This window comes from Danio aesculapii, chromosome 15 (assembly GCF_903798145.1).
Source record: "Danio aesculapii chromosome 15, fDanAes4.1, whole genome shotgun sequence".
Classification (NCBI taxonomy): Eukaryota; Metazoa; Chordata; class Actinopteri; order Cypriniformes; family Danionidae; genus Danio; species Danio aesculapii.
The window spans coordinates 36,631,655-36,645,725 of record NC_079449.1 but is presented as its reverse complement, the minus strand read 5'-3'; the positions used below and the strand labels follow the sequence as shown (position 1 = coordinate 36,645,725).

The 14,071-nt window shown below is 38.9% G+C and overlaps 2 protein-coding genes across 3 annotated transcripts in view; one reads left to right on the top strand and one right to left on the bottom strand.

The window, feature by feature from the left end:
- The window catches only part of prcp (prolylcarboxypeptidase (angiotensinase C)), an 82,318-nt gene extending 68,990 nt beyond the window's left edge, over nucleotides 1-13,328 (bottom strand). The window contains exon 1 of one of the 2 annotated variants that reach the window (XM_056473348.1): nucleotides 12,778-13,328. The gene's annotated coding sequence lies outside the window, so the exon portion shown is untranslated. The remainder of the gene's footprint in view (nucleotides 1-12,777) is intronic. The other variant, XM_056473349.1, reaches the window with a different exon arrangement.
- LOC130241515 (uncharacterized) lies at nucleotides 4,225-8,761 on the top strand. Its single transcript, XM_056473346.1, has one exon. The coding sequence runs from the start codon at nucleotides 5,193-5,195 to the stop codon at nucleotides 6,972-6,974; it is 1,782 nt and encodes a 593-aa protein (XP_056329321.1). The 5' UTR covers nucleotides 4,225-5,192; the 3' UTR covers nucleotides 6,975-8,761.
- Nucleotides 13,329-14,071: the final 743 nt, after the last annotated feature.

The following is a 14,071-nucleotide window of genomic DNA, read 5'->3' as shown; positions in this document are numbered from 1 at the left end:
AGCTTTTTCTTGGTCTAAAGATATTAAAGCATTTTCACAACCTAATGATCTATAAAGATCTACAAAGTCACAAATTAAGAAAATATTATCAGAAATTAATCTATTCGGAATGCAATAAGTCTGATCCACGTGAATAATAGACTCCATTACTGTTCTTAGCCTAAAAGCCAACACCTTGGACAAGATTTTATAATCAGTACAGAGCAAAGCAACTGGTCTCCAGTTTTTAATTTCCTGTAAATCCCCTTTCTTGGGGAGAAGAGTGAGAATAGCTCTTCTGCAGCTCAAAGGTAACAGCCCTTTACTTAGACTGTCCCTGAGGACCAGCAGTAGATCCTCACTAAGCACCGGCCAAAAAGCCTTGTAGAAATCAACAGGAAGTCCGTCAATACCCGGAGCCTTGCTTAATTCTAGGCTCTGCAATGCAGAATAGAGCTCCTCAGCAGAGATCTTTGCACTCAATTCCACTATAGATTCTTCAGGAACTCTAGGTAACTCTCTATAAAAAGATTCAGCCATTTCAGTGTTCTCCTGAAGCTCATTTTTAAAGAGTTTCTCATAAAAACCAACTGCACATTTTCGGATTTCTCCAGGTTCTTTCAACAGCTGCCCATTGCTATCCCGCAATGAATGTATCAGCCTTTTTTGACCATCCTCTCGTTCAAGACCAAAGAAAAAGTGAGATGGAGCATCCATTTTAACAATGTTCTGAAAACGTGACCGGACTAAAGCACCCCGAGTAGAAAAACCCAAAAAACTAGATAGAGCTAACTTCTTTTTTTTAGATTGTTAAAATGTTCTCTATCTTTAGTTTGGTTTGCCAATTGTTGAAATTGTTCAATTTCATTTTCCAAAGCTTTTATGGACTTAGTCATGTCTTTTGTGACATTCAGAGTATATTGCAAACATAACTGCTTTATTTTTCCTTTTCCTATATCCCACCACTGCTGTAATGAATTATATTCTGTTTTTGTTTTTGTATAACCACTCCAAAAATACTTAAAAGCTTCAATAAAAACTTTATCAGAAAGTAAAGACAGATTAAAGTGCCAATAAGCACTGTTACATTTTACTCTTTTAACAAAAAAGGAAACCTGAACAAGAGAATGATCAGATACACCAACTGGATGTATTGAACAACCCCTAAGAATGTTTGTTTGATAATTAAAACAATAAAATCTATCAAGTCTTGCTAGAGATAAACTATTATACTTCGTGTGAGTCCAGGTATATTGACGTTGGGTGGAATGAAAAAATCTCCAGGTATCACATAAATCATTTGTTTCAATTAATTTTACAAGGTTTTTCATACTTGCTCCATGCGGTTCTGGATGATTTCGATCAAGAGCTGCATTTGCAGTGCAATTAAAATCACCACCCAGAAACATTAATTCATCTTCACTGCATTTACTTAATACTGTACTTAAAATATTCAAAAATATAATTCTTTCAGTACATAAATTTGGAGCATATATATTAATAAAATTAATCTTTACATTTTCAAAAACAGCTTGTATTTTTAACAACCGGCCTTTAACCATTTCTTCAGTTACACATGAAATAGGTGAAAAACCTTTAGAAAAGAGAATACCAACACCTCCACTGTTATTATTTTTATGACTAAGATACACTTGTCCATCCCATTCCTTTTTCCAATTTGTTTCAATCTCAACTGTACTATGCGTTTCTTGAACAAAAATAACATTTAACTTCTTCATTTTAAATAAATTAAATAAAGCAAATCTCTTAACATCTTCTCTGGCACCATTAATATTTAATGAGCCCAGCTTTACTTCACACATAATAAAAATAAAATTCCATTTTAACAAAACAACAAAATAAATGCAACAAAAAAGGAAAAAACTTAACAAAAAACACTTAGCCATCACTTGCTATTTGGGCTTTGACTTTAACCACCAACTTCCTGAGACGGAATATTTCCTGATCAGTGAAAGTTTGAGTATGGTCTGTGTTTTTCATGAAAAACCTAACTGAGCCGAGGAACAGCTTCAAATCTGGAAAAAACTCATCAACTTTAACAGACCTCATTCCCTTTGTTTTTTGCAAAAAGGCTTGAATTCTATTAAAAGGGTAACCACCTTCTAGTTCCATTTGTGCACCTCCACATTCACTTTCACCTTCCTGTGTGCTTACGCTTTCCTGAGACTGTGACAAACCAACCATTGATTGCATTTTTGACACTTTTGTAATTTGCTCAGTTTTTGACTTATTTTCTGGGCTTTTTCTTTTATTTGACACTTTGGATAACTCATCATCAATCAATACATCATCCTCGTCAAATAAAACTGACTCCGCTATTCTTGTCGCTGTAAGTTCAACATTTAGAAATTTATCAATCCTATGATGTACTTGCTGCTCACTTTGTTCCATTTCATCATCTTCTCGATCAGAATAATCTGCCTCTAAATTCTCTCGCAGTTCGCTCGAAGCACCAGCTGTATTATCAACTGTTGCGGCCGGTAATTCAGCCGCATCATCCACTATAGCGGGGGACATTTCAGCCTCGTCATCTACTGTAGCATCCTGCAAATCATTTACATTATCCACTATAGCGGCTGACATTTCTCCCTCATCCGCTATCGCGACTGGCATTTCTCTTATATCCATTTTAGCGGCCGGCATTTCTCTCACACCTATTATAGCGGCCGGCATTTCGGCCGCACGAGTTGCGCTCCTTCCATTAGGGCAAGAGCGTATAACATGCCCCACTACGCCGCATCCAAAACACTTCATTACTTCCGTAGTGACATGTACGGTATAATCAAAGTCGTCAACCTTGAACTTAAAAACTAAGTTCAACTCTTCATCGTTGTTTTTTAAAATCATTTGGACCTGCCTCCTGAACGATACTACATGTCAGTTGCAGATTAGGAAGGAAAGTGGAGACTAAACAGTTGCGTTTTTAGTCGTTTCTTGAAGACAGCAAGTGACTCTGCTGTTCTGATGTAGTTAGGGAGTTCATTCCACCAACTTGGCAGATTGAATGTGAGAGTTCGGGAAAGTGATTTCTTCCCTCTTCGGGATGGAACAACGAGCCGACGTTCATTCACAGAACGCAAGTTTCTGGAGGGCACATATATCTGCAGAAGTGAGAGCAGATACGAAGGAGCAAAGTCAGAGGTCGCTTTGTAAGCAAACATCAGAGCTTTGTATTTGATGCGGGCAGCAACTGGCAGCCAGTGCAAACGGGTGAGTAGCGGAGTGACATGTGCTCTTTTGGGTTCATCATAGACCACTCGTGCTGCTGCGTTCTGAAGCAGCTGAAGAGGTTTGATAGAACTAGCTGGTAGCCCGGCTAGCAGAGAGTTGCAATAGTCCAGTTTGGAAAGAACAAGAGCTTGAACAATGAGTTGAGCTGTATGTTCAGATAGGAAGGGTCGGACCTTTCTGATGTTATAGAGTGCGAATCTGCAAGATCGAGCAGTTCTAGAAATGTGGTCAGAGAAGTTCAGTTGGTCATCAATCGTTACTCCAAGGCTTTTTACCATTTTGGATGCAGTGATGGTTGCTCCATCCATCTGGATTGAAAAGTTATGGTGAAGAGTCGGGTTGGCAGAAACTTCAAGCATTTCCGTTTTCGTGAGGTTAAGCTGGAGATGATGATCTTTCATCCAGTGTGAAATGTCTGACAGGCAGGCTGAAATGCGAGCTGGAACCGAGGGATCATCAGGGTGAAAAGAGAGGTATAGCTGGGTGTCATCAGCATAGCAGTGGTAGGAAAAACCATGTTTCTGGATGACTTCCTAAAGATGCCGTGTAGATAGAGAAGAGAAGTGGCCCAAGAACAGAGCCCTGAGGTACCCCAGTGTTTAGATGCTGTAGGTTGAACACCTCTCCCCTCCACAACACCCTGAATGACCTGTCCGAGAGGTAAGAACTGAACCATTGAATAACAGTGCCTGCGACGCCCAGTGACTCAAGCGTAGATAGCAGGATCTGGTGGTTTACAGTGTCAAAAGCAGCTGATAAATCCAGCAAGATGAGGACAGATGATTTAGAGTCTGCTTTAGCCAGTCTGAGATCCTCCACGACCGAGAGCAGGGCAGTCTCAGTTGAGTGGCCTTTCTTAAAGCCAGATTGCTTGTTGTCCATGAGGTTGTTTTGAGTAAGAAAATTAGTTTTAAATTAATTTGCAATTAAGTTTTTTCTTTTTTTTATTATTGTTATCCTTCAGGTATTAAATTACCTCACAGGACAGTGCTCCCCTGGTGTCTGGTTGATGCAATGGGACAGTTTAGCCTGTAAGTAGCTGCAACTGAACTCAAGTCATCACATAACCTAGCATACCAGAGCAGTAGCCTCCAATTAGTTATCTTGATAACACATTAAACCAACCCCTTTTGATGTATTGACTCAACAGTGCCACCACTTTGTCAACTTTGTAATTTGAAAACTCGCTTCACTTTCTATTCTTTCCTCTAACTGTCTTCTTCCGAGTTGACTACCGTTGCCCTTTTGAGATTGTACCTATGTGAATCATGAAAGCAGAGAACGTTAGAAACACTTAACAGATGTTTGTGAAACTTAAACATTTTATGTTAAAATTATCTGACTTTCTCTCTACCCTTTCTCGCCATAGGACGCTACCCAATCAAGGACGAAACGAGTCAACCAGAAGACAGGTGTTTTCAAATTCAATTTCAGATTCGCATCCAAAAGTGGTCTACTTGGTGTATGGTGTCAATCCTAATGCGTAAGAAACCAATACTGTCATTGTTATTGTACTTTCTTTCACAGCGAAGGAAATTTAATAACAGTCACAGTCCTAGTGTTTAGAGCTCCCCATTTCTAACTTCCAGCCGTGAAGCCTCCTTTCACATGCTTGACAAAAGCTAAAGGAATCGTTCTCTATAGGAACCTGGAAGCAGCCAATTATCACTCTACTCCTTATCAGTCTTGCTCTCTTCCTCTGTTCTCTAGCTGTCCTAACTGTGTGTGTTTACTGACTGTCCCCACAGAGACTACAAGTTAGATGCACGCCCCCCAGAGGATCACAGTCACAGAGAACAACACCCACCTGTTTATTCCACACTCAACAGTAGCTCATACCTGACATTACACCCTGACACTCTTTGTTTGCTATTTGTTTTTGTTTTGTTTTTGTTCTTTTCTCTCTCTCTCCCCCCTAGGTCTGTGTCAGTTTTAGGTCTTCCCCCTAACTGCTGCAAAACATGGCTCGCCCCAAAGACCCTGTTGGCCACTGGAAGGACCTAGAAGCATGGCTAAGTGTTGCAACGGACAGCCTCCTCCCTAAGGCCGCCGAAACGCTACAGCATCTGACACAGGACCAGCTGGATGAGAACCTAAACAGCCTTATGACGCAAGACCCAAGCAAAAGCTACAATCACAAAGACCTAGCCAAGATCACAGGTACTCTGAGTCACGTCCTCATTGCCACCCTCAAGCTGAGTGACAGGCATTCCACCCAGCTCCAGCACAAGCTGACACATATGCAATCCCACATCAACCAGCTAGAACTGGAGGCTCAGGAACGACCGGAACAGCCAGATGAGACTGATCAAGCTGCCAAAGAGGAGATCGATAAACTTCAAGAGACTCTAGCCGCCACCACCCAAGAAATGGAACAAGCCAAAGCCGACCATGCTGACGTTGCTAACAAGCTTGAGTATGTCGAACAGCGACTGGAAGAGGTAAATGCTGACTCTAAAGACAAGGACAGCAGAACCAAAGTCTTCGAAACTCACCTGAGTGAAGCTAGACATGAGATCAGACGACTAACGCAGCAGCTGGACTACATCAAAGAAGAGTCCAACAGCATTAAAGATGAACTCAAGCATGCACATGAACTGACACACAGTGAGAAAGCTGAGAGTTCACTGCCAAAACCCTCACCAGCTCCCTCTCTTCCAGCCTGCCATGTATCACCATGTGGCCTGGACCTTAGAGACCTTGACAAGCTAGTCAAGAACCTGGGCAAGTTCACGCCGAATTTGCCAGGCAGCCAAGATGTTCACGCCTATCTGCAAGACATTGACTTTCACTTGGAAATGAGACTCAATGTCACTGACAAAGATAGACTGTATTTGCTCCGAGCAACCTCCAGCCCTGAAGTACGCAGCTTCCTGGACCGTCAGTCTGCTCACACAAAGACTGACTACCTCCTGCTCCGAGAAGCCCTCATCAGAGAGTTTGATGACATCGAGTCTGAACAAGGACTTGTAGCTGCCCTGGAGACGAAACAAGGTTGCCATGGGTCTTCTCAAGCCTACTATAGCAGACTCAGACGAGCCTACTTCGGCACCTTCAATGAACCTGAGATGGAAGAGGACCTGAACTTCAAAATTCTCTTCCTGAGAAACCTTCATCCTGGGGTAAGCCACCATCTTGGGGTTCTTACATGCCCCCACACGATGAACACTCAGCAATTACGAGATTTGGCACATAAAGCCTACGTCAAACAAAGGACGTCTTCAGAAAAGACTGCCAAAATCCCTGCTGTTTATGACTTCAACACCCAAAGTCAAGATCTGGCCCTTGAGGGTGCCCAAGGCCCAGACAATGCTAAACTACCTCCCAGTGAGTGGAATGTGTCGTCTTACCATAGACAACGAGACAGTCATGCTGATACCAGACCTAAACAGTGGAACAGCAGCTTGAAAGGACTGTATGGACGACAACACTCACCTGAACGTCACCGGGAGAGACCGTGGAACAGGTCCACCTCATTTGCAAACCAAAGGGGGACAAGCTCGTGGGAATCCAGTGGTACCTCCAAGGTAAAGCAACACCACCTTGACACAACCAGCCCAAGAGGTCAACGAAAGAACTCACAAAGATTCCACGCTGATCGAGCTCCAACTGAACCTCCAGAAGGAAAAACATCACCATGTTTTGACCCTCAGGAACTGATGAAAATGATCCTGAAAGAGTTCATCCAACGAAGGGAAGAGGATCGGAAGTGGGAAAGGAAAGGAAAACCTGATTCTGCCTGACAAGCAACGACCTCACAAAACAGCACCTCTTCACCTCACTTACAGAGAAATGTAAAAGACTCAATAGACTGTACTTGAACACCAGAGTTAGACGCTAACTCAACACCTGATGCCTCAGGTCACCACTGCATCACACAAACACTTGTGGATGAAACCCTTCCAACTCCTAAGAGTGCCGTCTTGGTCGTTTGCCACTCCACTGAACTCAGAATCAATCCAAATCCTACCTGTGCCATGCCAACTCCAGTCCCTCAACTCCAAGTGACCAGAAAGGGGGAAGATCCAACCTGCTGACACAGACCCACTATTCTAAACTCTTAATATAACGCTAACCTGTTTTTGTCATTTTAGGAAGTCACCTAGCCCTAGCTATGTTTCCTAAACCCAACACATACACTCTCCCCTCCACTGCACTGCTAGGAACAATCTCTAGTAGAGAGGAGCTATTACACATATGTGACACTTGTTTGTTATGCTACCCTTACTCAATGTCCTTATGTCTCAGTGTTGTTTTCTTTTTCTCTCTCTATGTCTTTCAATTCATTTCTCTTGCCTCATCAGGGAACCCCCACAGATGATGTTTAAGTCCAGAGCTCAGAATTGGGATGGACTCCTTTCACCAAGCCTCACGGATCAATGCCCTAAAGGTGTGATCGCTGTATTGATAATTTAATGTTGTAGCACCTGTCTGACGACATGTCTTAGGCGAAAACTCAAAAGTTTTGTTAACCACATTTCTTCATTTTCAATCCAGAACCAAAAAGAGGATTGAAGGTAAAGAATTAAATTTATTGGTTTTGACTCTCGTCAAAACAGCATCGTAGGGTATATGTTCACTTTGACACTTGCCTTCTTCCTCCACGAGTGAGTAAAGGCCATCCAAAAGTTGTTCAAATGTGCACGCCCCACATCTTGCGCATACTTAGATGCGATAACGCTGACCAAAATTTGAATTCTTTACTGATTGAGATAATGCCTATACACCTTCATTGAACCTTCAATACCTTGGTTAGTCCTAGAAGCCTGAATTCTGATCATACTAAACTATGCTCTTCTACACCTTAAGTGTTGCTAACCCGAGCATTCCAAAGTGCCTAAACCCCACAACAAGATTCAGTTAGTGATGATGTTGTTTGTGTCTTGTGTTTGCCTGTTCTCTCTGCTTCTGCCTGTTTGTTCCAGTGCCTGCCAATGTTCACACCCGGGAACATCGCCAATCAAAGGGGGATGTAGTAACTCATGGCCTGTCGCAGTGAACAGCACGAGTTAAATCTGAAACCTCAGAAACTAGGTGCCAAATTGTCTGTCATTTAACTGGCTTGAGGGCTTATACCATCACGATCACAGAGCACCATTGACTTGAATTGCAGATTCAATACTTTGGCTGCAGATGTTCTGGTATCCTTCAGCTAACTAGTAAATGACTAATAAACTTAAACAATGGGGCTTTACAGGATTTTAAGCGGGAATGGCCTCACGAGACTTTTGAATGACTCAGCTACATGGTCATGTGCTCGCCTCGGGCACATCCTGCCAGATATACAATTTCGTAGAGACAAAGAGAAAATAATGCATACGAATAAAAGACAAACTTTTAAATTGTCAAAACTAAGGCAGATGTATCTTTGAATAATATGCCATGGTTTTCCTCATATGCTATGTTTATTCCAACCAACCAGGTTAATTATTGTGTTGTTTTAACCCTTATTGCAGATTAAAATGATCTGTATGTGTCTGAAATGTATGATGTCTGGTATTGAACAAAAGCTAGTGACATTTGCAATACATTGGTGTAAATAAAAAAACTAGTAGCACAAACAGTATTTGTTGTGTAACCTTTGATGTGATATAGTCACAAAACTTACCACGAGAATTCTACATGCAGTCTGTTAATTATTAACCCTTTCTATGATGGTACGGGGCGTGGCCCCGCCCTTCATGGCAACTGCTCTTTGGGAGACAGTGCCATGGGGATGGACCAAACCAGGTCACTTAAAAACACCCTGCAACAAAGAAACTTTGCTTTTTGCATTAGCTGGCTTGCACATGCTTTTGCTTTCTGCCCTCGTTCGCCTGCTCGGACACTGCGCCGCCACGCGATTGGGTCACCACGAACACTCCATGCAAACCTCTTAAGTTTCGGGACCGCCGAAACCGCACGAACTTCCGCAAACCAACTCTCAGCAGTCCGTCACCTCGGTAACCCAGAACGACCCACTCACGAGCGAGGGAATCCCAAGGACGTCACAGAAGCCACCAGCCAATCAGGAGCACTGTGTTTCCCCGAGGCCAGCCGGCGAGGGAAATTCGACTTCGGCAAAAAGGGCGCAAGTACCAAAAAATAATGTTGTCTCTTGCTGATCTGGTGCAGATTGATCTTAAGCAGTTAAAGATAAGCCATATCTCTGCTTTTGTGGTTTCTCAGGTGTTATTCTAAGATCTTGTAAGAAGTACTAGAATTAATTTGTTAGTTAAAAGGTAACCCAATACGGTGTTATGTTATTATTGTTGGCCACGTAAATAATATTAACAAGATTGGTAAGATACGATGTCTTCTATTTGCAGGACAAATGGTAGATAAAGTGTGAATCTTTTAATCTGATTCAGTCTGACTCAATTGAGTCGAATCAATGATTCGAATCTTCAAGATCTGGTTCATTGAAATGAGCTAATAAATCCCTGAATGATCTTAAAACGTAGGTTGATCCCCTACAGCCTGCTGCATCACATATGTCAATGTTTTAACAATATATATATATATATATATATATATATATATATATATATATATATATATATATATATATATATATATATATTTATAAACACTTTCTGCCCATCTGATATTAGGCATGGCTAAACATATTATGAGTATTAAAGTATTACAGAAAGTATTACAGTGTTTTGTAAATGTTTATTATTATCATTTGTTGAACCTCCCTATACAGATTGATAGAGTGTGTTGGAATAAAAGGTTTTATAATCTAGTTCCAAATTAGCAATAATAAATATATAACTGAAAAGTTATATCCTTTGGTTTTTAATAAATCTCATTTCATTCAAAAACTACAGCAGGCCAAGTCTTGAAGACATTTAACTATTGTTTTTATGCACTTCCAGACTATGGGGCAAAGTCTCAAATGGTTGATTAAATGAAAACTTATACACGTGAATGGTTACTATTATGTTGATGAGTTCAGGGCTGAGAAACGGCATTTATCTTGCTGACTCCAGTACTTCATTTGCATGCTTTGTTTAGCCATCTCCACCTTTAGCCACTGCTCAATCCTAAAAAAATATAATGGACAGGACAACTCTGTCTTTCAGACTTGTGTTAGACTTGATAGACTCAATTTAGACTTTTAATCTAATCTTGTCACTGGAAGATTTCTTGGAGATGTTGTTTGATTGCAAATAACAATCACGTCCCAATAAAGAATTTCTCCTGGCTTGGGTTCTCATATTTCCAACAAGTGCTTCATTGTACGTCAGACTTAACAAGCAAATTATATGAGCCTTTTTCAAAAAAGGTGAAGTGTTCCTCTAAGTTGCCATTATTTGATCAAAAATTCTACAAAACCAGTAATAATATAAAAATGTATTACAATGTAAAAAGTGCTTTTCTATTTAAATATATGATCAGACATAATTTATTTCTGTGATGCAAAGTTACCTTTTCAGCATCCTTTAGACTTCAGTGTCAGATGATCCTTTTTAAATGAAAATTTTAAATGGCTTTACTGTCACTTATTTTCAATTTAATTTTAATGTGTTCTTCTTAAAGTATTTAAAAAAATTGTATACATCTTGTTATCTTTTTAATGGTTGAATTTTAAGCAACAATTAAATGAAATTACAAATTAGCATGAAAAAAATGGTATTAGTAATAAGTACTGTATAACCTTTATTGTGGTCTTTAAGAAAGCTTAATCAACAATTGAGGTAAAGGTTTTTTTTTATCTTGTTTATGTAAAGCACTTTGAATTGCCACTGTGTATGAAATGTACTACATAAATAAACTTGCCTTGCCTAAGTTTTATATTCGCACATTCCGCACAATCAGCACTGGCGCCCACCAGGGGTGTTTTCTCTCCCCACTGCTCTTCTCCCTGTACACGAATGACTGCACTTCAAAAGATTCCTGTTAAACTCTTGAAGTTTGCAGATGACACCACACTTATCAGCCTCATTCAGGACGGTGATGAGTGTGCTTACAGACAGGAGGTTAAGGAGTTGACTCCCCCCACTGAGCATCATGGACAGGAATGTGGCAGCAGTGGAGTCATTGAGGTTTCTGGGCACCACCATCTCTCAGGACCTGAAGTGGGACACTCACATTGACTCCATTGTCAAAAAAGCTCAATAGAGGCTGTATTTTCTTCGTCAGCTGAGGAAGTTCAACCTCCCAAAGGAGCTGCTGAAACAGTTCTACACCTCCATCACTGAATCAGTCATCTGCACATCAATAACTGTCTGGTTTAGCTCAGCTACTAAATACGATCTCCAAAGACTACGTCGAATAGTTCGGACTGCTGAGCGAATCACTGGCTCAACCTTTCCTACTCCCCAATAACTATACTTATCCAGAGCGAACAAAAGCGCTGCCAAAATCACTCTGGACCCCTCACACCCAGCACACTACCTCTTTGAACTTTTACCTTCTGGTCGACGCTACAGAGCACTGCGCACCAGTACAGCCCGGCACAGAAACAGTTTCTTCCCTCAGGCAATCCATCTCATGAATTCTTAATGATAATAATTGTGGAACCAACATCACTACTTGCCATACATTTTTATACACATATACACTTATTTAACAACACACTTTACATGAAAATTTGAACATAACAGCTGTACATATAACAATGTAAATAGTAATATACCTGTACATACACTTGTCAATTTGTAAATTTGCATTCACTACATACTTCTATTTTTTATAATATATTTATTATCTGTTTTTTGTCCTGTCTCTGTAATCCTGTTGCACTGTGGAAGCTCTGTCATGAAAACAAATTCCTTGTATGTGTGAACATACCTGGCAATAAAGCTCATTCAGATTCTTTCAGTGACAATTTGTGTCTATATTGTTTAACACATTGAATATTTAGTCTGAAATCACAACTATGACTTCAAAACAACATTATCAATATTTAATTGACTGAAAACCATGTTGCACTTTGATATTTATTGGCTATATGATTTATGAGAAATATGATTTCTCCGTTTAGAATTTGCAAAGAATACTTTTCTGAAACTATATTATTTAGGAGAATGCTGGAATGTGTGAATATAAAACCATCTTTACCTCAGTTAATCAATATACAGTATATATTTTAAACTTATTTCAAGAACAATATATTGCAAACCATCTTTGCACAAAGTAAATTGTTTAAATAGCAATAAAGATATATAAAAAACAATAGTGTAAATCAATCGATTTTTTTATTATTTTATACATTTTATTTTTGTACAAAATAATATCCAAAAAAATGTTTTATTTTATTGTATTAGTAAACTTTACTATTTTATTTACTTTTTATTACTATTCTAATTAGTAATTAATAACATATCGATACACTTTAATAAATACATTTTTACATATCGATTCAAATTAATTAGCAATATTTATATCACTATCAGATCATATACACAAAAACTAAAAACTGTGTGGGTAATGAAAGAGAATATCATTATAATAACAGTATCTAATCAGTTTTGGCATGCATTTAAACTATTACAAATGTAGTTTTATTTTATCCATATAGACAAACGGTTGTGGGAGATAAGCAATGACACTTACCTGTTGATCAATATATAAAGTGTTGTATGAGACAGATCTGTGATGAGAGAAGCTCTGGTCCGTGTTTCTTCCTAAAAACCGAGGTTTGAGAGCCAGAGCTTTACAGCTGAAGATGAAGATGAAAAAAGAAAGAGCAATGCAGAGCTGGCGAGTCTCATGGCTGAATGACTTCAGTCACTGGTCATCATCTTGAGATATGAAGCGGGTTATTTGCATACGAGGAACGAGGAAAGACGTCAGATGACTCGTCGTTGTTGTTCCTCCATGACGCAAAACTTTTCAAACAAATGTAGTAAAAACGATGTTTGTGTTGATACAATGTAACGATTTGAAATGTCTCTTATGTTTTCAGTTCTGACATTTCAAGTTTTTATTTAGAAATACTGCTGTGCGCATGCCAAATCGTTTCGCAATGTGTGTTAAGTGATCAAAGATGTCGTTCGGTGTTTGTTCTCCCTAAAAGCGGATTATATCTAATTTCTGTCGATATCTGTTTTGTGAACTTCTTACAGCGACACAACATGCTTTGCGTTTTGAATGCTTTGCATCATGCTTTCCTTTCGTGTCATTGTAAACACGTGATCACCGCAATCCCTCTTGGGTATTGAAGTTTTATGTGATTTATGAGCTCGCTCCCGATATAAACATAAACCTTTTTATTAGTGTTGCTGCACAAACCATTATTACCATTTTATTACTAGAGTTTATTTTAGCTGTGCATTTTACTAAAATGTCATTCGGTGCAACAGTATTTGTATGCATGTTAAAAACAGAATCAACAATCAATTGACATTTAAGTCTCCATTTAAGGATAATAGTGTGAAAATACAAACCGATTGTAAATTCAATATTAATTTTAGAATTAAAATTTAAACAAATCATAATGTGACACACAAAAGTACAATACTGCACTTCACAGAGTATCATCTATTGAAAAAAATAAAGTTTACTATATATTCAAAACATTGTTTTTATTAGTTAATGCATTTGTAAATTAGTAAATTAATAATAATTATTAGTTATTGGCATAATTATTGGTATTTAATACATAAGTAATTGTACATTTATAATGGTAAAGTTTTATTCTAACATTCTCATGTAACAAAATAAAATGTAAAAAAAAAACAACAAAATTGAATTTACTTGTAGTAACATTTCAGTTATTTTGTAAAGAAAAGTAAAAAATATGTACTTATTTCCTACAGTAAGAATACAGATAGTGTCATAATCATGTTTATTTGGATAAATGTGTTAACTTGCAGTCTATATGTGGAGTATTACTACATTAAAACAA